General features: G+C 31.2%; 1 protein-coding gene across 5 annotated transcripts in view; it reads right to left on the reverse strand.

Annotated features, from left to right (window-relative positions):
- Positions 1–27540, reverse strand: part of LOC134710645 (uncharacterized) — an 85184-nt gene that overhangs the window by 47647 nt on the left and 9997 nt on the right. For 3 of the 5 annotated variants that reach the window (XM_063571028.1, XM_063571030.1, XM_063571027.1), the window contains 7 exons: positions 21753–21815; positions 20973–21109; positions 18691–18889; positions 17213–17307; positions 14769–14962; positions 6378–6508; positions 607–648 (listed from right to left, as the gene is read on the reverse strand). In XM_063571028.1, the coding sequence (XP_063427098.1) occupies positions 607–648; positions 6378–6508; positions 14769–14962; positions 17213–17307; positions 18691–18889; positions 20973–21109; positions 21753–21815 (861 nt within the window). The remainder of the gene's footprint in view (positions 1–606; positions 649–6377; positions 6509–14768; positions 14963–17212; positions 17308–18690; positions 18890–20972; positions 21110–21752; positions 21816–27540) is intronic. The other 2 variants (XM_063571031.1, XM_063571029.1) reach the window with 1 other exon arrangement.

The following is a 27540-nucleotide window of genomic DNA, read 5'->3' on the forward strand; positions in this document are numbered from 1 at the left end:
TCAACTGGTCACTTTTATCTTGATTGTTATAAGAGCTATGGTATAATAACAAGAGCAGTGAATTTGAATATAAAGGCAAACAGTTCTTATTTCATCATGAATAATACAATATTGTAAACTTAATTCTTGAAATTAGTTAAAATTAAATTTGAGATTTTTCAAGAGATTTCATTGAAAAATTAATGCACAGTTTTTTATGATTTTCTGGGTACTTTTCTTATAGTTAAAGTTTTTTTTGCTTTAATTTCAAAACATATTTGAGGACAAATTGAGGCATTGCCTTATTGAAATCAGACTAGTCGTAACAATATAGATCAGTTGAAAAAACATATAGATTAGTATGGTTTTTTCCCAAAACTAGAAATAAGGTGTTATTTATAAAAAAAAAATCAGTGTTGTGCTATGGTAATAGAGGAACAAAAATAAAATATCTAAATAATAAACAATTAAATATGACTCAAAAATAAAATTAACTTGTTACATATAAATTATTCAGTTTTATGCTATGGTAATAAAGGAACACAAATATAATATCTAAATAAAAAAGTCAACATGTTATTAAAACATAAGAGGAAAATATAATGGAATGACACAATCCTAAAATACCTGAATATCTGGTTCTGACGGTTGATAAAAAATTCCTCGACCCTGAAGGTGAAAAAAATCTCTATTTGGTTAAATTTTTATATACCTATACTATAATATTTTGAAGGATGAACAAAATGCATATTCAAAATTAAATCATGCTTTCAGACATTTTCAAATGAATTTTAACTACCAAGTATAAACATGCATTTGGTAAAACCTTGGAAATCATACAAAAGAAACAAATTCTCCTTCTCTTTATCATAAGTTACAAAACTCTTTTCTCTGGATGGAAAGTTCTAGATTTTAAATAAATAGGTAGGTGTGGTATCAGTGCCAATGAGATAACTCACTATCCAAGTCACAGTGTATAAAAAGTGAACAATTATAGGTTGAAGTACGGCCTCCAACTTGGCACCTTTGTTTACACTGGACAGGGCTCTACAAAGGGCCCTAAAATGTCACCTACAGTCAAACCCATAATTGTAAAATATATGGGTATACACAAACAAGCATTTTTGTGTCATTTTGGTCTTTTGTGGATAGTTGTCTCATTGGCAATCATACCACATCTTCTTTTTTATATATGGAGACACATTCTACTTCACCAACAAAGTATGAACATCAAATCTTGCAGTCAATATGCTTGCTTAAGCTTGTATAATTGCTGAAAACCTTAAATTGCTTGTGTAGACCACATGCAATCTGCGCTAATGTCATCCTAAGTTACCTGATGATTTTTACCACATAAAATATTAAGATTAAGCAACGGAACTGACTTAAGTTAAATTGCAAGAAAATTGGCAAACATGTACTTCATGGTTCCAGTTGTAAAAGTAAATAACATTTAGTGTTTAATACACGACAACAAAACTATGTTATTGAAAAATGCTCTCTATAGATAATTTTCATGTTCAAGTAAAATAATTAAGAAAGACCTTTTCAAATTTACCATTAAATCTGTTTATTTTCATTCCATAAACAATGTTTGACATTTTGATCACACCCACTATAATAATGTCTGATGTTTAAAATCTCAAATATCATCAAACAAAAGACACTTCCTGCCTACCAATATAGTACAATAAAACATCATTCTTATTACCATACATATTATTGTGGGTTGACATCTTTCTGTTGATGCATCTTCTGGCTCAATAGAAGTTTAAACTCCTTTGAAACACATGATTCTAATTTCTTTTTATTGTGGGTAGACATATCTTTCTGTGGTGACACCCTCTAACTCATTAGGAGTTTGAACTCCTTAGAAATATGTATAACATATATATCTGATCAGGGTAATTGTACTATAAAATTGGAATCAAATAAGATAATGATTTGTCAGTTTATAATGCTTAAAAGTCCCAGATATACAACTCAGAAACCCAAAATATAAATGGCTGGAACATTGAAGAGAAGGTCACAGTGAGGTGATTTCTGCCAGTCTTATGTATGACCCTGATAATAATTTAAGATTACCCCCTCCCATTCTGTATGTACATGTATTGTGTCTGTCCAAAATCATGTAGAAGCCTGTAATTCAGTGGTTGTGGTTTTTTGCTGTACATTTATTAGGCCGTTATTTTTCTTGTTTAAATGATTTTACATTTGTGATTTCGGGGCCTTTTATAGCATACTATGTGGTATGGGCTTTACTCATTGCTGAAAGCCGTAACCTATAGCTGTTAATTTTGGTGTCATTTTGTCTCTTAAGGAGAGTTGTCTCATTGGCAATTATACCACATCTTCTTTTTTATAAACAAACAAATGAAGGAAGAAAAAAAAGACCATAAAGATCGTACACAATTTTTTTTTTCATATTTCTTTCAATTGATAAAATAAAAAAATGTTTTGTAAAGCTAATTCATTCTTTAAAAAGTTATGGTATTTCAAACAAAAAGTAACAAACTAAAATTACACAGAAGAATGGAAAATCCTTAATCTTCAAAAAGGAAGGAATAAATTGTATTTTTACTGGTCATCTTTGCCTTAATAATACTTGTTTGCAACTATATACTCGCTACACTTTGAAATTTTCATTCATTGTTATTTTAAACAAAAGCTAACAAGAAAGCAAAAATTTATAAAGTATAAACCTTGGCTTAGTTTCTCTTGTTCAAAAATCCATAAAAAACTGTTCTAGTTTATGCCACATCAGCATTTTTTAATACATCATATTTTTTAACCTTATTTGATAATAATCATCATGTTGATGAGGGAATATGATATATAATATTTCAATATATAAGAATGAACAATGAGAAGCCATCATTAGTTACCTTGATGGAGGGATTATAGACAAGACATATCGCATTATTGATTTTTACATAAGAAAACTTTTTTTTTAGGTTTATTTCCTGATGCTGTGCAAATTCATTAATCAGACTTCATCGAGCTTTATTTTTTCTACAATTTAGAATTGGATGGTACTGTGAATTATGCAAATCTAACGAAACCTTGCAAAAGTAAGATGGAAAAGAAAATCAAACATTAAGTCTACTTTGATGTTAAGCCTGTTGAAATTTCCGACAGGGAAAATGCTGAGAAATGTTTTTTAGCATGCAAATTAGTTTCTTAGAAAAGAAAACCTTCGTCTATATAAAAAAATACTTTACTTAGGTAACACTGAGTTGGTACTGGTCATTCCTAGCAGATAAATAAATTTATCACTATTTTATGAAATTTTCCTTTGATCTTACTAACTGATTATTTTCCAATCTAAGCGCAGCAGAGTAATATGCAAACTAAGGGTGCACGTGCCTTCGCCAATGTAATTAACAATGTCATCATAGGCAAAATATCGATAAACAGTTTATCCAAGCTCCGTGTTGAAGGCCGTACTTTAACCTATAATGGTTTAATTTTTAAATTGTTATTTGGATGGAGAGTTGTCTCATTGGCACTCACACCACATCTTCCTATATCTATCATTGGTCATATCAACTCATTTGCTTTTCTCATTTTTGCAGTAACGGCTCAAGCGAGAAAATCAATCTCATTGATATGAACAACAATAATCTATATATATATCAGTTACTTGTAGCCAGTGATATCTTACTGGCATGCTTTTTGTAGTATTTCAATCCAAAATTATTTAATTATACTACAACTATAATGTTGTAACTCCCTTAGGGAAAGTTACCTAGAGGAGGTTTGGTCTCTCACTCTGTTTTTGGACCCTTTTATTAAATTTTTGTATCACATATATTTTGTGGTCTCTTAAAGTATCTAAAGGTTATTCCAGAATGAACCTTAATGCATGCAATGTTGTTTGCTCTATGGTCGGGTGGTTGTCGCTTTGACATATTCACCATTTCCTTTCTCAATTTTATTCATTTGGTTTCTTTTAATCATGTTCCAGGTATATGAACTACATTTCTTGTGTTTTTGTTTGTGAGTTTGGTATGCTGTTCACTGATTTACACATTGAAAGGTTAACAAACTGTTGTACCATATGCATACTCTAATTTTTCACACAAAAACAGGCAAAATATCAATTCAATAAATAACAATAACACTTTGGAGCGAGTTCATTGATTGAAGGAAGATGTTTTGGTCACTCAGACAATAACTCAACACAAAAATAAACATGTTACTGTACAAGTCAGCTAACTTGACAAAAGTTATAGATATAGGAAGATGTGGTGTGAGTGCCAATGAGACAACTCTCCATCGACAGCTAACTTGACAAAAGTTGTAGCATGTGTATGTACAATGTTCTTTGCTTGTTTCTTTTATCTTAATTACAAATCACACACCCAACAATTTGCAGGAAAACTGCCAATACCAGCAAATTCAGATTGGAAAATGCTTTTCAAATCACCCCTTTCTACCTAGTATAGTGATACATATTCATGATTGTTTGGGTTCACTTAAAATTGAGAAATTGGAAACTGGGAATGGGTCAAAGAGACTGCTTGAGCTGATCCCTAAACAATAATGTGTACTAGTTCAATCGAAGCAATCAGGAAACATTTAAGACAATTTTATTCTTTTTTAAAATATTTATATATATCTTGAAAAAAACAAAAATTTTAGTTTTTAGGACAATCAAAGGTGTGTATGCCATCCACGCAACCCTGGATCCTCCAATGGAAACCCATCAAATTATAAATAATCCACCTACATACATGTAAGTAGCTATTGATGTATCATATTTATCATGTTTAGGTACTGAAAATAAGCCTAATAAGGAAACAAGCATGAAAATAGATCAGATTTACCATCAACAGTTTGTATAAAACCTGCTTTCATATGAAATCTAATTGGTTTTAGCATTAAACAGATATTGTATGTTATTATTATCATCACATGGTAATTAATACCTATAGATTATTTTTTTCAGCTTACTTGGTTCAGAGACATGTAATAATCTAAATCTAAATATTTCTGATTTGTTACCAGTGAGAACAGAGCAAATTACAACAGGTGATTTTGTTATCAATATGATTTTAGCAGTTGATTTTTTTTTTTAAATATGACTTCATTTTTTATGAAGTATTATAACATGGTTGCCAGTTTGTTAAAAACTTACTAATGAAATATATTCAACTTTTTATTCCCCTATTGCAATTAAACACTTAAAACAGACATCTGATTGGCTCTTTCATCTTACAGAGTGCCAATAAAAATCCAAGATTTAAGTCATGTTTTTAAAATTATACCCATATTAAGAGTTAAGGCCCTCCATCTGAATGCCCTCCTAGATAGGAGAGATTCATTTAAAAGGTCCTTAATTATTTGAGTAACCTATGCCTAAGCAATATGGGTGTAATTCCTGGTAAAATCAACTACTTGCCAGATATGTAACATCTGTATATAAAGCTTGTGTGTAAACATGGTATCCAAAAAACGTTAGTAATGCATGAACACAACCTTTTTCACAGTATAAAAATAATTGTACATAACATTATAAACATTGTAGTCCAGAAAAATGCATAAACTCTGAAACTTAAAACTGAACATATAACATCAAAATGCAATTATAACACAAAAGGAGCATACCATGTGCCAGACCTTAAACCATTGAAGGCATGCTGTAAAAAAAAGGACAAACTGTGGACATTGCAATTGTGACTAAGACACAAGTCAAAATTTCATGCAAATACATTTTTTGAGAGTGATCTCCCCTTTACCCTGTGTTTTCCCTTTAACCACCTGACAAACATTTCATGCCAATGAACACAACTCACTTTTAAAATAAAGATGAATGTGAACGTAGCCTTTTCCTCTCCATTAACTACAAATATGTTAACAGTGGTTCAAGAAATAATTATCATCATAAATCTCATAAAATAACAGTCTACGTACAATATATGTTAATATGTTTTAATACTAGAGTACTAGTGACATGAAAGAGCTTTAAATTACCATATAAACTGAAATTGAAATATATGCTGCAATTATAAACCCATCTGTAATTCTATGAAAGTGACCCAAAATATTGTTGTTACAGGTAGACTAATTGCTTTACAAAAAGAGTCACTTTTTAAGCATTGCATTACCTAATCTGAAATTCCACCGAATCTTACGCTTGAGCATTACAAAGTCTGAACATCATCTGTGATTGTGCAGATTGTTCGACACATAAACCATGGATTTTACACCCTCAAAATATATTGTGTCATCCAATCAAAATTGGTGTTACAATGGAGTTTCATTCATAATCTTCTTACTATATATGGTATTGCTGCTAGATTTTCAGAGAGGACTTTCAGTAGCGACTGTGTTTAATAAATAATGAAACATGATAACCTCTTCTACTGGAACTATAAGATTAAGTAACAACTTACATGCAATTTTCCATGTAGTCTAAAATCTGTTTCACTCCACGCTGACCTAGTTTTGATTCCACGAGACAGAGCACCAGCACCTTGAGCTGCCATTATTTTGGAACCAGTTCCATTCAAAGACTGGAACTGATCTGTAAATAAAACAGAATTTTTTTTATCTTGAAAGTTAGGTATACCATATTTTATGGAGTCAAAATACATATAGACTAGAAGGGCTTTCGAGTTTTGGACAGAAAAAAATTCATCAATACTTGTCATGAAAGATTTTCAGCAAAAACATAAAAGTACCACTTTTATTTGCATATTTATTGCAAGTTTGAATTTGTTTTTTTCATCTAACCTAATTTAATAATATAATTCTTCAATAAGCACGACTGAAGTTCAATGTTGACGTCACCATACGAAATTTAAGATTTTAAAAATTGGAGTAGATTATCTATCATAAGTCGGATTAATGTTAAGCTTGTCAACTTTCATTATACAACATCTCCGTTATTAAAGGATTAACCTATTACGAGGCCTTGGAATTTATAAATTATCCCTCACTAGTCAAATATAGGTTGTTTTATCATGTAGGAAATTAGATATCTCAGCAGAAAATGGTTATTTTCTTGAGAAGGCCTATCTAGATTGTGTCTGGAGAGGGCAATAAGTCTTTATTGTTTCAAAATCTAAAACCTTGGTTTTTAGTTTGTAATAAGGTCAGATATCTCAGGTTTTGACATTGTACTATATAACTCACATGGCATCACATTTATACATACATATTGCTAATCATAAACATTAAAGATTGAACTTTAGAACAGATATGTGCTATTTACAAGCATCAGTATTTGAATTTTAAATAATTAATTTATTTGTATTATATCACATTTAATAATGAGCAAGGCAGAAGATAGAACATGGAATAAATCTCAGAATCTGTGTCTGTAAAAGCTAATTCCTATAAAGAAATATACTTGGAAAGGACAAGGTACAATAAGGTCTGATTTACCCCCCCTATTTTCTTAATTTTCAAATTCTGCCTTGGAAATCTACTTATTATGTAAAGATATTTCCCTGAGGTTTGAAGTTTGCATAGATGAACTTCAAAACCTCTAATTTTAACAACTTGGTGAGGTGAGGGGGGGTAAACCCTCTGTTATTATTCAAATATTGTAAATATTATTCACTTTACAGGTGTTCCTTACAATATTTTTTTAGTTTTTAAGTGCGCCTAAATAACCCTGGAATTTTTTTATTCTTATGTCATGAGAACTGTTTTTGCAGACTAAATCACCTTAATTTTCTCCAGGTCAGATAGGCACTTGCTTATAAATTTTAAGAAACATTGGCTAAAAATTGTAGTTTTTCCTTCTTTTGGGGTTTTATATGCCCTTTTAACCCCCGAATCTCACCTATTTTCTGAAATTAATGGTTTTGAAGTTCATTTAAATAAACTTCAAACCCAAGGGAATAGTTTAAGGTGATAAGTAGCTTTCCAAAACAAAATTTGAAAAATGAGAAAATAGGGGGGTGGGGTGGAAATGGGCCTTATTGTACCTTGTCCTTTCTGTTCTCACTGGTCATTCAGGTCATGAAAGTTATATAAAAAAAAATAAAGATTGCAGACTATGATCCAGGATTGTATTCAATTATATGGGGGTGTTCCTTACCTTATTTTGACACAAAATTGGCTTTACTTTTACCTATACATTATATTGACTTTTTGCTCTTTTAAAGGTGGGGAGATGGGGGTCTTTGCATTGGGATGTGCCCCATCTTAAACCATGCCTGGATTGGGTAAATTTGTCAAAATTAAACTTGAACACTGAAAAAGCATAAAATTAGTAATTCAAAAATAAAATTTCAACGGAGCATAACTAACTACTCACTTCATACCATTTCAAATATCAGACATCATTTCAAATTCGTGTTAGATACCACAGCATTGCAGACTTTTATTTAATTTTCAGGTGCTGCTTAAGTTTAGCAGTTTTAGCATTATGATTGATTGAATGATTTAATAACTAGAGGCTCTAAAGAGCCTGTGTCGCTCACCTTGGTCTATGTGAATATTAAACAAAGGAAGCAGATGGATTTATGACAAAATTGTGTTTTGGTGATGGTGATGTGTTTGTACATCTTACTTTACTAAACAGTCTTGCTGCTTACAATTATCTCTATCTATAATGAACTTGGCCCAGTAGTTTCAGTGGAAAATGTTAATAAAAATTCACAAATTTTATGAAAATTGTTAAAAATTGACTATAAAGGACAATAACTCCTTAGGGGGTCAATTGACCATTTCGGGCATTTGACTTATTTGTAAATCTTACTTTGCTGAACATTATTACTGTTTACAGTTTAAATCTATCCATAATAATATTCAAGATAATAACCAAAATAAGAAAAATTTCCCTTAAATTACCGATTTAGGGACAGCAACCCTACAACAGGTTGTGTGATTCATCTGAAAATTTCAGGGCAGATAGATGTTGACCTGATAAACAATCTTACTCCGTCAAATTTGCTCTTTATGCTTTGGTTTTTGAGTTATAAGCCAAAAACTGCATTTTACCCCTATGTTCAATTTTTAGCCGTGTTGGCCATCTTGGTTGGTTGACCAGGTCACGCCACACATTTTTAAAACTAGATACCCCAATGATGATTGTGGCCAAGTTCGGATTAATTTGGCCCAGTAGTTTCAGAGGAGAAGATTTTTGTTAAAGATAAATGAGATTTATGAAAAATAGATAAAAATTGACTATAAAGGGCAATAACTCCTGAAGGGGTCAACTGACCATTTTGAACATGTTGACTTATTTGTAAATCTTACTTTGCTGAACATTATTGCTGTTTACAGTTTATCTCTATCTATAATAATATTCAAGATAATAACCAAAAACATCAAAATTTCCTTAAAATTACAAATTCAGGGGCAGCAAACCAACAACGGGTTATTCGATTCGTCTGAAAATTACAGGGCAGATAGATCTTGACCTTATTAACAATTTAACTTATGTCATATTTGCTCTAAATGCTTTGGTTTTTGAGTTATAAGCCAAAAACTGCATTTTACCCCTATGTTCTATTTTTAGCCGTGGCAGCCATCTTGGATGGTTGACCGGGTCACGCCACACATTTTTTAAACTAGATACCCCAATGATGATTGTGGCCAAGTTTGGTTTAATTTGGCCCAGTAGTTTCAGAGGAGAAGATTTTTCTAAAAGCTAACGACGACAGAGGACGACGACCGACGCCGGACGCCAAGTGATGGGAAAAGCTCACTTGGCCCTTTGGGCCAGGTGAGCTAAAAAGAGAAATCTTAATGCATAATACACTCTCTAAGAACTCCTTTAAAACAATTAAAAAATATTCAGGAATTCTGTTAGGAATTCTTTTTTCCAGGCAGATTCCTGCTACAATCCAGCTGGAGTATACCCAATTTTCCTGTAGGAATTTCAAATGGTATTCCTACAAGAGTAAGCATTTTTTTAAGATTGATTAGTTCATGTATGCAGGTGTACCCTACATTAATATATAGATATTTGTAAGCCATTCAACTGAATAGATAGCTACAGAGCCAATCAAATAGCTTTAATAAGACTGTTAGATACAGTTAGACTTAATAAATAACTCCAGCTTTAATCAAATAGCTTTAATTAGATAGTTACCTACAGTTTGCATTAATTCTCATATATTTGACAGTTATGTCAATTCTATTCTGATTAACTTTCATTTTTTGACAGCTCTTGTTAATTAAAATCCATAACTATACTATTAACACAATTTCGCCTTAAAATAATAAATCCTTATTCTGATTGACTTTCATATTTTCACAGTTTTTGGTAATTAAAATCAATAGCAAAACTACAAAATGTATTGCTCTAAAATGATAAAAATGATAAAAATCATTTACACAGTTTTATCTAAACCCTGAAGAACCACAATAAAAAGACCTTTTTCTGCGATAAATTATTTTTCTTCAGAGATTGTTGTCTATTCTACATCCTGCCCCGTAGAAATAAAAAGAAATAAAATTATCAACGAAAATATAAAACTTAATCACAATGCCGTTTGAAGGAATGATTATGAGATCTGAAAATGATGACAATAAATTGATTGCATTGAATTTTATGTGATAAAATGCCAAATGACAGATAGAATGATCTGTAGTAAGGTTCATAGTACCAGTTTTACAGCACCAGATTCACAAGTGACGTCTAGTCAGTGATTCTGGAGGTCAAAATCAAAACCTAACAAAATCGTTGTAGACACAGGCACTAATGTCTTCTATCAATGGCAAGATCTACTATGCCTATATATAAGGACAGCTTGCAGATGAAGAACTGATACTAGCAAAGAGGATCACATTTCGACAATTGATGTCTAGTCAGTAATTCTGGAGGGCAAAATCAAAACCGTACAAAATTGTTGTAGACACAGGCACTTGTTTTCTATCCATGGAAAGATCTTCTAACTACCCCTATATAAAGGAACAGCATGTGTTGAAAAGCTGATACAAGCAAAGAGGACCTAAAGTATAGTCAAATCTGGGCATGGAATCAGAGCTATGAATGAGATATATTCCTTAATCAAAATGATTTCAAAAATTGCATAACAGCAAACTTCAATCAATTCTATGATTACAGCAGATCTATGACAAAAGTTAATTAATCAAAACTTTTCAGCTGTCATTATTTTTCCGCCAAATATTTTGTTTCATGAATCTTATTATTTCCCTCTTTTTCATTTGCTACTTTTTATGAATGATTGAAAGGTCAAACTAAGGGACCTGAAAATTACAGTTACACCACTATCTTTTGAGAGCAATTTATTAACTTGAACTTTGAGAATAAAAAAATAATGTTTTTTTATTTGGGACTTATTAATTTGAATCTTTGCAAATTTAAACATTTCAAAAAAGTTAGAAAATTGAATGAAAAATAAATTGTTGCAAATTGAACAACTGAAATTGGTTAAACCCATTCATTAACATTGATTTCATTTGTAAAGTGTTCTTGTTTTAAAGTATGGATTGCCATTAAGCAACTACAGAATACGATTAATGTATGTTTTTTCGTTTTTTCAGTCACCGCATTAATTATCCATTGGATTAGATCAATGTTATTACTATGAAGTTAGTGTCAGCTTGAGAGGTGCATTGCAATTGTGATATTTAAAAAACAATGCAATTTTTTCGTTTCCTTCACAAGGTTTTATTTTATATTCCCAAAAATAAAAATAAAATTTGAGCCATTGTACAAGTGTCATATAACAGATTTTTTTTTAATATTCATAGCATTAAACTGAATAAGATTATTTTTTTAGAATATACTCCTTGATATAACCAGCACTCAACCAGATTCATTTCATGAACATATTAATAAGGAATTTTTTTTCAAAACAACAAAAGGTATTCATTTACTGTGGATTCATTATTATTCGTTGGATACCAATTTTCGTGGATTTCGTGGGTACTGGTCAACCACGAATTCAAATGTCCCACGAACTGCAATTTTTCTATAGGATTGTATGCAGACTCTGACAAAACCACAGAATCAAATATCCACGAAAATGCAAGTTTTCACCAATCCACGAAAATTGATACCCACAAAAATAAATGAATCCACAGTATGTGTAATTAGCAAAGAAGATTCAGCAATAGCCTCGATAACAATGAGATCCATGTACACAGTGTACTACACACCAGCTGCTTTTGGGTGAGAGAAAGAAACAAGAGGCTCTGAAGAGCCTGAATCACTTATCTGTAATTATTTGCTATAATCTTTGACTGGTTCAGTAGCTTCAGAGGAGAAGATGTTTGAAATAGTTTAAAGTAGATGGAAGGGGAGGACGATGGAAGACGATGTAGGAAGATGGATGCCCAGTGATGGCAAAAGTACCAAGCTTGATGTCACCTCATCTAAACAGTTATCACTTCCAGGGCAATTGTCACCTGGGTAATTTACACACTGAATTGCCTCTATTATATATTCAAGGTCATCGCAATTAAGAAAATGATTTCAAATTATCATCTTCGCTAGCCTAGGGTTACGATCCATCGCCAAGGGTGAAGAGAGCGGGAGCAGATCCTAACCCTTGGCTAGCAAAGATGCAAATTATAAGCTGCAATTAAAATACAGATACTTAAATGGTAACTTTTCTAGACAATAACTGAATTTACCCAATTACTGTGTGCAACTTTTCTTTCTGACTTCAAAATGGTGATTAAACCTTTTCGATCATAGTTAATATCTTGATATATAGGTAAAACATAGAGAGTTCAGACAGGTGTGCATGCTCTTCAATTATGTCCTAGTCAATCGATGAACACAATTGCATTGACACTCTACAATCATTGCCATCTTCGAATGATAACTATTTCAGTACATGATTAAACGGCCTATTTTTTAATGCTGACTTCATATGTACATAGACATCACGATCATTATACACCTGTACTTCACCCAAGAGTGGGTGTGTTGAGGAAATCGAGATATGATAATATTATAAACACAGTTTTTTAGCTTTCTTAATGATGCAAATATTATCATTTACCCTTTTGAGGTGTGTAGTAATATGATTTCATTTTTGGGGATCAAGAAAAATCAGCAACAGAATGTTTATCTCATGATTTATATTTATTCTGCATGCTAAATGCATCAACTTCTGTATATTCTTGATCACTCATTCAGTACTGTAAAAAATTCCATGAGTAACTTCCCTTGCACAAATTAAATAATTGATTGATTGGTGACTGCTAAACATGGCCGTAGCCCACTTCAAGTGTTAACACAATGACAGCTTTTAAAATGTATTTGATAAAAATGAATCAATGTTTGCATATCAACAGACTGTTACTATGAATTGATACAAAAAAATCGTGAAATAAACAAACAGCCTTTTAGTTTGTAGGTGACTGCGGACTTACTTATTTTAACTGTAAAATAAAAAAATAATGTTTATAACTATTTCTTTAATATATATTGTACAATGTATATCGCTCTCTTACAAGAATTCAACTCATGGACACATTTTGAAATTTGCTTCTTATTAAATTCCAATCATCAATTCAAACCTTGGTCAAGAGAAATACTGTTCTACAGATATTTCCTAGAGTTATGTCCCTTTAAATTTTTAAAGACTGAAAATAAACTTGAAGCAGCATCATACAAAATATAAAAAAGTGATAACAAAAAGAAAAATTTATCATAATTGTTTAAATCATAGTAGAATATCACTTTGTAAAACTTATGACGCTACAAAGGAATGATTTACACTTATGACAATACATTTGCTATTCCTGAGCACATAAAATATCTGAAGGTTTGTCTGCATAAATAATATAAAGCAGCTTTAAAAAAATAGAAACACAGAATTATTCCTTATTCTAGTAAATATTTTCAACATCAATACTGTCATAATGATGATATTTATCACATCAGGGTAGTTAAATTTCAAATTTTAAATGCAAGGGTTGGCAAGCAAATTGGAAAATTTAACTATCAAGAGATGAAAAATATTGTATTCTACAGAGTATACAATGGAAGAATCTGTTTTGAATGAATGAAAAGAAAAATCCTTTTAAACCTTGATAAAAAACATCTCCTTTTGACCTGCTCAAGCAGGCTTGTTTTATTTTTTTTAAACAAGGAAAACTCTTTTAATATCTTTTTTATAACTTCATAATCACATTTATCAGGATGTCATTAAAGTCGAAGTGTCTATACCTGGCTTAGATATCATGGCTGCAGGCATAAATAGAAATCTTAATCAAAAGAACATCTTTCAGTGAAAAACTAGGACAAACAATGTCCTTCTCGTACCATGCCCTTTTATGGAAATCAAATATATAGGTCATATGAAGTTACCACAGTATATGCTGATAGGTGGTACCTAATTATCTTCTCTTATATTTGCAATTACGTCTCATTTCCTTTCCACGTAGTTTTGTCTGACAAGAATGTTCTCCTGTTATTGGATTAATCATTCCTAGAATGCATACTGTCCTATATATCATGGGACTTGATAAGAAATTTGAATTTGTCGATTCTTCAGATGCTATTGAAAACTGTGGATACTTTTTTTTTAATTTGAACTCTTTATTATGACTGGTATATCCATAGGGAGGTGAAATCCTTAATTTTCAAGAAAAACATTCTCCCTTCAACATTTAGATTTTTTGTCCTATCTAATAATTTAATTTTCACGTAAAAAAATGGCAAAACATTGTCTTCTTACATATCAAAGTCTGTCAAAGCCTAAGCTTAGAAGGTAATAAAAAACTAATATGTTAGTTTATGGATTTTTTAAACCTTAAAATCAACTATATTGAATTTCATCTTGTTTATCAAAGAAATGTTATCCCACAATGCATCAGATTATCAAGGAATAGAAAAAACTTACTTTCAAACTTAGAAGATGGAGTAGTCCTTCCATTTTTAGCACTTAATGAAAATTTTGTATATGGATTACTATAATATCTAAAGAAATAGGGACTGGGCACCAGTGGTCGACTTGGCTGTGATGGTACTGTTTTAGGACGTCCAGTTTGATTAAAGTTAGCCATTATTTCTGCACTTTTGGGATTTCTGTAACTCCTATAAAACATTAAAAAGATAAAAACAATTTAAAACATTTATACAGTTTAGAAATTCTACAGCTCATAGACATTTCCCCTCCTCAATCCCACAAAAAAATTAATCACATGATAATTTAAACCATAATTTTTCCAGGAATCATCAGGGACTGGAGAAATGGTTTAGATATTGACAATAATTTTTATATACTATCTACACAGATATTGTTTTTGGACATTGTCACTTGATCATAAATTTTTGTGCTTATAGATATAGGAAGATGTGGTGTGAGTGCCAATGAGACAACTCTCCATCCAAATAACAATTTAGAAAGTAAACCATTATAGGTTAAAGTACGGCCTTCAACACAGAGCCTTGGCTCACACCGAACAACAAGCTATAAAGGGCCCCAAAATTACTAGTGTAAAACCATTCAAACGGGAAAACCAACGGTCTAATCTATATAAACAAATCCATATTATGCCAAAAAACAAAATACTGATTTAATTTATATTTCAATTAGGAAGCCATCTTCGTTGGCAAGCAATAATAGTGCTCAAACACTTCAAAATTGCCTACATTGACAAACAACTGTCCTATTTTCAGTTTATGTAAAGAACATCTATTATTGTTGAATCGATAAAGAAAATTTTCATTGATCAAATCTGCCTGTATCTTTTTGAAATCCAATTTCTATTAAAAAGAAGCCATCTTGGTTGGCAAGCAATAATAGTCTCCAAACACTCCAAAATAGCCTCAGTAACAGACCAACATTGATAAACTGCCCTATTTTTAGTTTATAAGAAGGACATCTATGATTGTTGAATGGATAAAGGAAATTTTCATTGATCAAATCTGCCTGTATCTTTTTGAAATTCAATTTCTATTTCAAAGAAGCCATCTTGGTTGGCAAGCAATAATAGTCTCCAAACATTCCAAAATAGCCTAAGTAAAAGACCAGAATTGATAAAATGCCCTATTTTTAGTTTATAAGAAGGAGATCTATGATTGTTGAATGGATAAAGGAAATTTTCATTGATCAAATCTGCCTGTATCTTTTTGAAATCCAATTTCTATTTCAAAGAAGCCATCTTGGTTGGCAAGCAATAATAGTCTCCAAACATTTCAAAATAGCCTAAGTAAAAGACCAGAATTGATAAAATGCCCTATTTTTAGTTTATAAGAAGGAGATCTATGATTGTTGAATGGATAAAGGAAATTTTCATTGATCAAATCTGCCTGTATCTTTTTGAAATCCAATTTCTATTTCAAAGAAGCCATCTTGGTTGGCAAGCAATAATAGTCTCCAAACATTTCAAAATAGCCTAAGTAAAAGACCAGAATTGATAAAATGCCCTATTTTTAGTTTATAAGAAGGACATCTATGATTGTTGAATGGATAAAGGAAAATTTCATTGATCAAATCTGCCTGTACCTTTTTGAAATTCAATTTTTATTTCAAAGAAGCCATCTTGGTTGGCAAGCAATAATAGTCTCCAAACATTTCAAAATAGCCTAAGTAAAAGACCAGCATTGATAAAATGCCCTATTTTTAGTTTATAAGAAGAACATCTATGATTGTTGAATGGATAAAGAAAATTTTCATTGATCAAATCTGCCTGTATCTTTTTGAAATTCAATTTCTATTTAAAAGAAGCCATCTTGGTTGGCAAGCAATAATAGTCTCCAAACACTCCAAAATAGCCTCAGTAAAAGACCAGCATTGATAAAATGCCCTATTTATAGTTTATAAGAAGGACATCTATGATTGTTGAATGGATAAAGGAAAATTTCATTGATCAAATCTGCCTGTATCTTTTTGAAATTCAATTTCTATTTCAAAGAAGCCATCTTGGTTGGCAAGCAATAATAGTCTCCAAACATTTCAAAATAGCCTCAGTAAAAGACCAACATTGATGAACTGCCCTATTTTTAGTTTATAAGAAGAACATCTATGATTGTTGAATGGATAAAGGAAAATTTCATTGATCAAATCTGCCTGTATCTTTTTGAAATTCAATTTCTCTTTTAAAGGAAGCCATCTTGGTTGGCAAGCAATAATAGTCTCCAAACACTTCAAAATAGCCTCAGTAAAGACCAGCATTGATGAAATGCCCTATTTATAGTTTATAAGAAGAACATCTATGATTGTTGAATGGATAAAGGAAAATTTCATTGATCAATCTGCCTGTATCTTTTTGAAATCAAATCAATGAAACTCTTGTCTAACTGACTGCATGGATCAGAGTTTATCTGTAATTACAATCTTACCTTACAGTGAAACCTGTGCTAAATGCAGTTTGTGATCTGTTTAATTGCTGTGTCTTCCTGTAGGGTAATAATGTCTGCATATTTTCTACTTTACCCTGAAATAACATTTATAATCAAATATTGGAACTTGAATCAAAGAACGTGTATTCATTTCCTGAAAGTAATTGTTCTTTAAATTGGATGCTGATTTCATGGTATATACATACCAAAAAAGAACAAATTTTTTTATGCGCAGGAATTTCAAACTAATGAAACAAATGCATGCATACATTTCAATTCCAGATTTCCATATGTTGAATATGACACTAAAATAGGATATAAAACCAAACATTATCCTTATTGGGAAATAATACAGATTGGGAAAATTTTCTTTATATTTAAACCCGGTGACTTTCATGGCTACCATTCTTTATTGGTGGAGGGAGCTGGAGTGCTAAATAAATTAAATTGGGAATGAATTTCTTTACAAGATGAATGAAAATTTATTACTTTCATGTACAAATAATTACACATATTCCTAAAAACAAATATGAATTAAAGGAAATGTCTGAAATACCTCCTTGCCACAGGTACCAAACACCACAAAAACACTGATAGTTTCTGTTTAATTCAACTTACAGCCTTTTTAAACTTTGATATTGCCCCAAGTTTATGGTTCACCTCTCCATATTTTTAATAATTTTGCATTGTTTAGCTGCTGTCTTGTTGAAGTTGTACATAGGCGGATCCAGGGTGAGGGGGACCCTGCCCCCCCCCCCCTTTTGTGGGAAAAATTTGATTGATTATATAGGGAATCATTGATTTATGACTGGAACGGGCCCCTCTTAGGAAAAGTTCTGGATCCGCAACCATTGTAGGTAGCTTTCTTGTGACATGAGTTGTTAGGTTATTCAGATTCATCATTCTGAATCAAAAGCAGACCCATTTTCACATTTACTCTAAAAATGTTATGGCCTTAAGGGAGAAGCAGCATATACAAATGTTAAAGCCGTTGGTATTTATCAGTTTGGAGCCATGCCAATGACCTCCTGTAAAAGGTAGGCTTCAGATCTTGGATTTTGTTAATGTTTATATGAATCTATTTAATATTCACAACTTTTATAAACTGAACTATTAAAAGAATAATTATTTGTATAAAATTCTTCCTATTGTTGAAAATAAATAAGATACTGTGGTATAAACTATACACTAGATAATAAAGATACATGTATAAATAAACTCATCATAGATTTTAAAGCAAATATAGATCCATATCACCATATAGGCTTCAACATTGAGAAAAACTTGTATGGTTGAAGACATTTTAGAAGTGCCCTCCAGATGGTTTTTTTTTGTTTGGTTGCTTTATATTCATACTTTGAGCCAATGAAGGCTGACATCTAAACTTAATCATCAATTTATTTGTTAAGACAAATGTATATCAGGTACATATATTGTGATATTTTTTTAAATCTGTTTTGTTTCAAACTATTTATTACCTTGCAAACATGTCTAAAACAGTCTTCCAAAGCAGAATCTTCTACGTCATGAGTAGATATTTTTGTCACCTCGTCAGCCAAAGCTTCAGCATACATGCCATCACTATTATGGCCCTCATCGTAACTTGCTAAACCAGATAAATTCTCTGACCTCGTCACTCCATTGTTAACCACAACTGTAAAGTTTCTAGGATTTGTCCTGAAAAAAAAGATACTTTTATCTGAAGTTCTTTTAATTTATTTAGACTGTGATAGATTTTTTTTTATGAAATTGTTAGTTGTTGATCAAAATATTTGAAATGACTCTAGACTGGGGGGGTGGGCTCATATTCGCCGGGGACACAATTTCGCCGTTATATGATTTTGGGGTGTATAAACTTCAAAGGATGGCTGAAATGGAAGAAATATGCCGATAAATTATGATTTTATAACAAATATGATTACTTTTAAACTTAAATAAAATTACGGCACTTACTGCAAAAGGGCCGAAAAACGTACAACAATTTTCAGTTAATTTCCTGAAAGAAAACAGGTTTTTCAAAGAATTTTTTCATAGTAATTTTTTGACTGATTGGCCTAAATTTCTGTTTTTTACACCTTTGAAATGTCTGCTGTTCATCTATAATGAAATTTATTTGTAAAATATTATATAAAGCTGCAGTTATTTGGTTTTTAAAAGATGTGTAAAAACGGCGAATATGTGTCCCCCATTGACAAAATATCAGGAAATTTCAAACACCCTTTAATCTAACTTTACAGATGATTATTTCAAACAAACATGTTTTCAAGCTTAAGAATATTTTGCATTTGAAGTTATCTTCATATAGAAATATCAGTTTACTTCAAAAACATATAAACCTGAACATAAACTGTAGAAAACATGGAAAGATATGGCGAAAATGAGCACCCCACTCTACACCATGTTTCAAGTAGCATATTAAATAACGATGAATTTATCAGAATTCCACCTTACGATCTTAATCTGAACAGCTATCTTATCTTTTTACAATTACATGTAATTTACGGGTCACAAAACATAATGGCTGACATGTAAATTTGCTTTTACTGTAATACAGCATACTGGCAATCATACCACATCTTCTTATTTTTTTATTTATAAGGTCTAAACTTTGGCCACCATTACCTGTCTATTATCCTTTTTATATGTTTTTCATGTTTTTTAGATTCTTGGTGATTTAATCTTTATTAAAGTTTTGGGATTTAACCAATTCATTATTTTTGCATTATGAAAGCATTTATTTTCATTTTTAGGGACCTTCCCAGAATTATATCATGTACAGCTAAGGCTATGACATTTCATTCATTAAATGTTTACAATTCAACAACAAAATAGGTCATGAAATTCCTTATATCATGACAATTAGGAATGTTTGTTAAAAACATTTCTATTTACCTTTAACTTAATCAATTATTTACATGAATGCAAAATATTCAAAGTAAACGAAGTGATTAGAGATATCAAGTTTTATGTCTGATTAAAGCTTGCGAGTTCTTAATATGTTTTTGATCATAATGATCCCTTAAAAGAGCAGTATATCAAAAACAAATTTCTTCAAATACAGTTATTTAAATTGATTTACTTTGAATAGAAATTTATTTTGAGATTGTCCTTGAACTGAAACCATAAAAAGCATATATATGTGTCTCAAAAGTAAATAACATTATATATAAGGATAATTTTTCTTGTCATAAATTTTGATTTTTCCTTAATGCTTTGTAACCCTCCGATTTTTTCCCATGCTATGCAATAATAAAACAGAAGCAACAGCTATATAGCTATATTACTCAATAATTTTGGTTATTTCTTATACAGTTTAATTAAGTTTAACAATCATTTTTATACATATATCTTGCATGAATAATCCTAAAGAAACCAAATTTTCATAATGGTACATTCTTTTATTTTTCCCATGATTTTTGAAGTAACATAATAATTTTCATTATCTAGTGACAGGGGGGGGGGGGCAATCAGGGGTCCGTTAAAATTTTAACAACACCTCGATTTTGGCAAAAACAGTTAACAACAAATGCAAAAATGATGATAATAGATAACACAGAGGGTTGAAAACAGTTAACTGTTTAAATTTATCTCAGATAACAGTTAAAACAACACCTTGAAAAAAAACAAACACAGGTTCACATAAAAAGGTATTGCTCCCAGTCCCACCCCTAAAGAGAAAGAAATGAATTTAGGCAACAAACAATATTAATAAATCTACAAAATGCAATCTACCACATTCCAGCATCTGAAACTGCCTTACCTAATAAGATCATAGAAATCATTTCTATTGGCATGTTTTGCAGGTCCCCATTGTTTTGCAGTCTGGGATCGTGGAGAAAGATTTGAATTCAAATTCTCAGGATTATCTGCTGGTTGCCTCCTCTGTAACAGATGTTGCTAAAAAAAATAATAAAACAATCATAACATCATCATAACATCAAACCTTTAAAAGAAATATTTATAATTTAATAAAAAGTGAAAGCTGACTTCACTGTTGTTTATAAAAATAGCAATTTTCAATAACATCCATTTAGTGTTCCTAAACACGTTAAAATACCAATTACCACATGTGACATTAAGGCAGTCATCTGGTCTGAGAGGTTACATTTGTTATTTGAATTTTACAAAAATAAATTTTAAAAAAGACCTTGAATTAGCGCAAAGTCTTTTAAGAATGTCCTTCATTTTAAAATGTATAAGAAACAGATGTATCTTGAGCATATGGTATGCCAATCCAACTTAATAAATATACATGAAAGGATAAAAGGGGAAAAGTCAATGAATCAGCAATCATTTTTTTTTTTTTATATAGATTAGACTGTTGGTTTTCCTGTTTGAAAATTTTTTCACTAGTAATTTTTGGGCTCTTTATAGCGTGCTGTTCGGTGTGAGTCTAGGCTCAAGGTTGAAGGCCGTACCTTGACCTATAATAATTTGCTTTTTAATAAATTGTTACTTCAATACTTGGATGGACAGTTGTCTCATTGGCACTGATACCATATCTTCCTATATCTATCAGCTTAATATAACCTTGACCTACCTTTAATGGCTGTCCAACAAATCCTCGACTCTCTTCTTTAATTCTAAGCTGTTCTACCAATCTCTGTAAAAATAAGAACAAATGAGGTTTACAATGGTAAATTTTTTGGGTTGCTGACTTCTTTAAAACATTCACCCAATCAGACATCTTGGTAGATTGCTGTCTTCTTTATAAACTTTACCACCTTTCAGACATTTGTTATTCCTAAAACACCTTAAGGATGCAACTAAGGTGAGGTAAGGTAAAAATTAAGAAATCAAGAAATTAAAATTGATACTTTTAGCTGGTAGAACATCAATTTAGGATAATGATAAGCTAAAAATATTGATAGGTCATGGACCTCCTTTTCGAGATATTTGAGATTTAAAATATGGCGGAAAAAAGCTGACTCAGACTTTTACCTTATACATTACTTGCATTGGTATTATTTGGGTCTCAAAACAAAAGAAAGAAAATCAAGAATCTTCTAAAATTTCAGGAGCTATTAAGTCTTATATGAAAAAACAAATGGGTGTTATGATCATGAGGCAAAATATTTTACATTGTACTGTATGGAAAAACACCAAGGAGTCCAAACATTTGACACAAATTCCAAAACCTCCTACTTACATCCTTAATGTTTAGATTTCTTTTTTTTCGTACATTTTGTGTTTTGTATTATGTCATTCTCTACATTTTTAATGGGTTTTTGCATTTTTAATTGAAATTGATTTAATAGATTCACTTAACTTAACAGCTTATATATGACATTCAGTTCCGAAATTATAAGCAAAATATCCTGCAACTCAAAGAATAAAATACACTGTAAGGCACTATACAGAAAGGCAGGGGGGAAAACTTGCATGAAGATTTTTCATATCAACAAAATAGATACTGTAAAGCAAAAATCTATCAGAAGTGAACCAATTTCTTGTACATGTAATAGTAAATAATATTTAGATTATAACTAAAGCGTTTGAAAAAAAATACAATTATAAATAAAAAGATGTGATATGAGTGCCAATGAGACATCTCTTCATCTAAGTCAAAATATGTACAATGTAAACAATTATAGGTCAATGTACAGAGCCTTGGTTCACACCAAAGGACCCAAAATGATTGCTTGATTTGTTATTTTTTTTCTCAAGTGCTTTTAACAACCTAAAGTACGGTATTAAAACTGGCCACTTCCAATACAAAATTGTTTGACAGTGTTCTACAAATAAAATTGTCCCTATAAAATCAACTTTAACTGAAATATGAATTGTACACTTTAAAGATAAATTTAGCATGTATATTGCAATACAACATGCCCGTAGCCAGGAATTTCCAAAGGGGGTTCTTTGGACTCACAAACTTGACTTTAACAGTCAAAATTCGAACAGAACATTGACTTTAACAGTGCTTATTTGTTTTCATGGCTACGGGTATGTACAATGTGTACAAACAACACCTTTTTACATTTAAAACCCATTTAAAAGATCATAATAAAAAAGTGTTGAATGCTAAAAATGCTGAATAATGTGGTCAAACATGCAGTAAAAGTTTTTCTGTAAAACATGTAAGCATGTGATATAAATGTCATTTACATGTTGAAGTGTCTCAGCTGGACTCAAAATAAAACACAGCTTGCAAATAAAATGCCATAAAATATCATAATGGTCACTTATAACCAGGGATAAAAGTATCAGTCTCCTTCAGTGAACAAATTATTACTCTGAAATATGTATGTGATAATTGTCTATGGCAAATATAATCTAGCATGCCTATTTACATATTTATAATTAACTGACTGACAAAGAATCAATATAAAAGTACACTTGAACCCTGATCCAGCTTACTATAATATCTCTATATGTGTAACCTTGAATTGGCTAAATTTTTCTAAATCCCCAATATTAACTTGTTTTGACCAGAGAGATAAATGGTTGATAAAGCATTATTATTATAACAGTTATTGACTGATTGACTAACTAATTGTCTGTGATTTCACACAAAATCTATTGGAAGTACCATACTTATAATTCTTTTTTTAAATCATTTGAATAACATATAAAATTTAGATGGAAATGGGGAATGTGTCAAAAACAACAACCTAAACAAAGGGCAGATAACAGCTGAAGGCCTGCTAATGGGTCTTCAACATAGCATTAGAATCCTGCACCCAGGGGAGGGTTTCAGCTGGCCCCTAAGCAAAATGTTTACAAGTTCAATGAAAATGATCTTCACCCACATAAAACTAGAGGCTCTAAAGAGCCTGTGTCGCTCACCTTGGTCTATGTTAATATTAAACATTGTACACAAATGAATTCATGACAAAATTGTGTTTTGGTGCTGGTGATGTGTTTGAAGATCTTACTTTACTAAACATTTTTGCTGCTTACAATTATCTCTATCTATAACAGTAGTTTCTGTGGAAAATGTTAGTGAAAATCTACAAATTTTGTGAAAATTGTTAAAAAATGACTATGAAGGGCAATAACTCCTCAGGGGGTCAATTGACTATTTTGGTCATGTTGACTCATTTTTAGTTCTTACTTTACTGTACATTATTGCTGTTTACAGTTTATCTCTATCTATAATAATATTCAAGATAATAACAAAAAAACAGCAAAATTTCCTCAAAATTACCAATTTAGGGGCAGCAACCTAACAACCGATGATCCAATTCATCTGAAAAATCCTGGGCAGATAGATCTTGACCTGATCAACAATTTCAACTCTGTCAGATTTGCTCTTAATGCTTTGTTTTTTGGGTTATAAGCCAAAAACTGCATTTTACTCCCATGTTCTATTTTTAGCCATGGCCGCCATCTTGGTTGGTTGGCCAAGTTACCGGACACAATTTTTATACTAGATACCCCAAAGATGATTGTGGCCAAGTTTCAATTAATTTGGCCCAGTAGTTTCAGAGGAGAAGATTTTTCTAAAAGATAACTAAGATTTACGTAAAATGGTTAAAAATTGACTATAAAGGGCAATAACTCCTACAGTGGTCAACTGACCATTTTGGTCATGTTGACTTATTTGTAGATCTTACTTTGCTGAACATTATTGCTGTTTACAGTTTTTCTCTATCTATAATAATATTCAAGATAATAACCAAAAACAGCAAAATTTCCTTAAAATTACTGATTCAGGGGCAGCAACCTAACAACGGAATGTCAGATTCATCTGAAAATTTCAAGGCAGATAGATCTTAACCTGATAAACAATTTTACCCCATGTCAGATTTGCTCTAAATGCTTTGGTTTTTGAGTTATAAGCCAAAAACTGCATTTTACCCCTATGTTCTATTTTTAGCCATGGCGGCCATCTTGGTTGGTTGGCAAGGTCACCAGACACAATTTTCAAACTAGATACCTCAATGATGATTGTTGCCAAGTTTGGTTAAATTTGGCCCAGTAGTTTCAGAGGAGAAGATTTTTGTAAAAGTTAACGCCGGACGACGACGGACGACGACAGACGACGGACGCCAAGTGATGAGAAAAGCTCACTTGGCCCTTCGGGCCAGGTGAGCTAAAAACTAAAATTTAAAAACCACAAGACTAACAAAAGCCAGAGACTCCTGACTTGGGTCAGACGCAAAAATGCAGCCGGGTTGAACATGTTTTGTGAGATCTCAACTCTCCCCCTATACCTCAAGCCAATATAGTTTAAAAGACACATTAATTATTTACATGTATTTAATCAATCTTAATTTACATTTTCAATTAGAACTACATTGTACCTTTAGTTGATAAGTATAATAATTAATAGTCCGGGTAAAGGTCAATATAAAAGCAACCCAATGATATAAGCATCAACCATAGGTGACAACATTTTTCTACAATAAATTGATAAGTGTCCATAGCTCATACCTTGGCATTGCCAAGAATGCAGAAAACCAATGAATTCACTGAACATTGAAGTGATCCTAGGTCTAGCAACAACAACTGGCAACAATGACCTTGAGACAATTATCAAGTCAAAAACTACATACAAATTACTTTTTTCATTTATTGAGAAATAAAAAAATATTAATAATTGTCACAAGGCACATGCTACCAAGACATCCTTCTAAAAAACCTTGACTATTTTCATTAGACAAATATTATCATAGGTTGTCTCATGGAAATCTTAGAAATTATCTTACTTCCTTATTTAACATCAGAAAAATGGTTCCCCGCGGAGATATATAACATTGAAATAATATTTATAGCTTGTTTGTATAACATTCATGATTTGTACATAAAAGGTTGACAGACAGATCATCTGGTACTACAAAAATTAAATCCTGCTGCAAAATTCTCTTCATAGTCATTTAGATGCTATGCCCTTTTTATAATATATACCAGTATATGAAACATCTTAACAATTGTGAAAAGTGACTTGTCTACCATGTAGGTTGTGGGGGAAATAAAGAATCTGAAGAAGGCCAGAGGCCAAAACATCTTAAAGAATATAGTTTAATTACTACAAAAATGTCAGATGTGTTTCCTATTGGCGTTTCTACACAAGATTTTATATTATCTTTAATTTTTACCATTTATGTCAAATATGTTTCCTAACGTATACAAAATTGTATAATGTCTTCAATGTGATTATTGTTTGGTTGCTGAATGAGTGCCTTATTAAGAATAAGAAAAACAACATCTCCTTTCATTCCTATTACAACGACATGACAACTGTTTCATTGTTTTATTACCAAAAGTGGGTGGAGAACTGATAGCAAGAAATGTTACTGTTCAATAAGTATTGATAAAATTCTTACATGAAATCCATTATATGATGGAAGCTATTATAGATCCCAAATTGTGAATTGTCCAGTACCATGAAAAGTAAAATCAAATATTAAACAAAAATGTGTCCATAGTACACAGATGCCTTTCTGCTCTATCATTTTCTATGTTCAGTGGACCGTGAAAAATGGGTAAAAACTCTAATTCAGTCTTAAAATTAAAAAGATTATAGGGAACATGTGCACTAAGTTTCAAGTTGAATGGACTTCAAATTCATCAAAATCTATCTCAGTTCATTTTTTCTTCAAAAATCCAGTTAAAAACCTTTCCTTTCAATGGTAAACTGAATTTAACATTATAAGATTGGACTAAACCTATATAATGTGGATTTATAATTAATAATTAGGTACTAAATTCCATTGATCTAATAGTTAAAGATGGTCACTATCAAAATTCATATATTGAACACAAAAAGTCGCATGTTAACGTCTTGTTTGCAGAATTTGAAAAAAAAACCAAAAACATGTATCTATGAAAATACAATGTTTCCTTTGAACTATGAAAATTGATATCAAGATATAAGTGAATCCACAGTAAATGCAAAATGTGAAATAATCTTTAAATCTTATATAATTTAATCTATTCTGATTGGCTGATGTTGTTTTGTTTATCAGCTCATAGACATAATTTCATCATGTGACCGTGATGTCAGCAACTTCTTTTCATGGTTTACTCAACTTTAAAATGGAATTTAAAATAAAATTAGAAGAAATTACTCTTAAAATATTTTATCAGTTTGTTTCAATTAAAATATAAAACATGGTGCACAATTTAGAATAACCCGCTACAGGGGTTATTCAGTGTGCACTACATTTTTTATGTTATTTCTTCATAGACAGAAAAAGTATTACAGTCATTTCTTAAATGAAATACCTTTCTGATCAGACAAGAATCAAGAAAGACAAAAGAAAAACTGCTTCTCAATTGAAAAAGAAACATTACAATTTCAATGAACTTTGATTTAAGGACAGAAGCTTAATATCAAATGAGCCTAATAATTATTGCATCACAAAATAAATAGAGCTCAA

Source organism: Mytilus trossulus, chromosome 3 (assembly GCF_036588685.1).
Source record: "Mytilus trossulus isolate FHL-02 chromosome 3, PNRI_Mtr1.1.1.hap1, whole genome shotgun sequence".
Classification (NCBI taxonomy): domain Eukaryota; kingdom Metazoa; phylum Mollusca; class Bivalvia; order Mytilida; family Mytilidae; genus Mytilus; species Mytilus trossulus.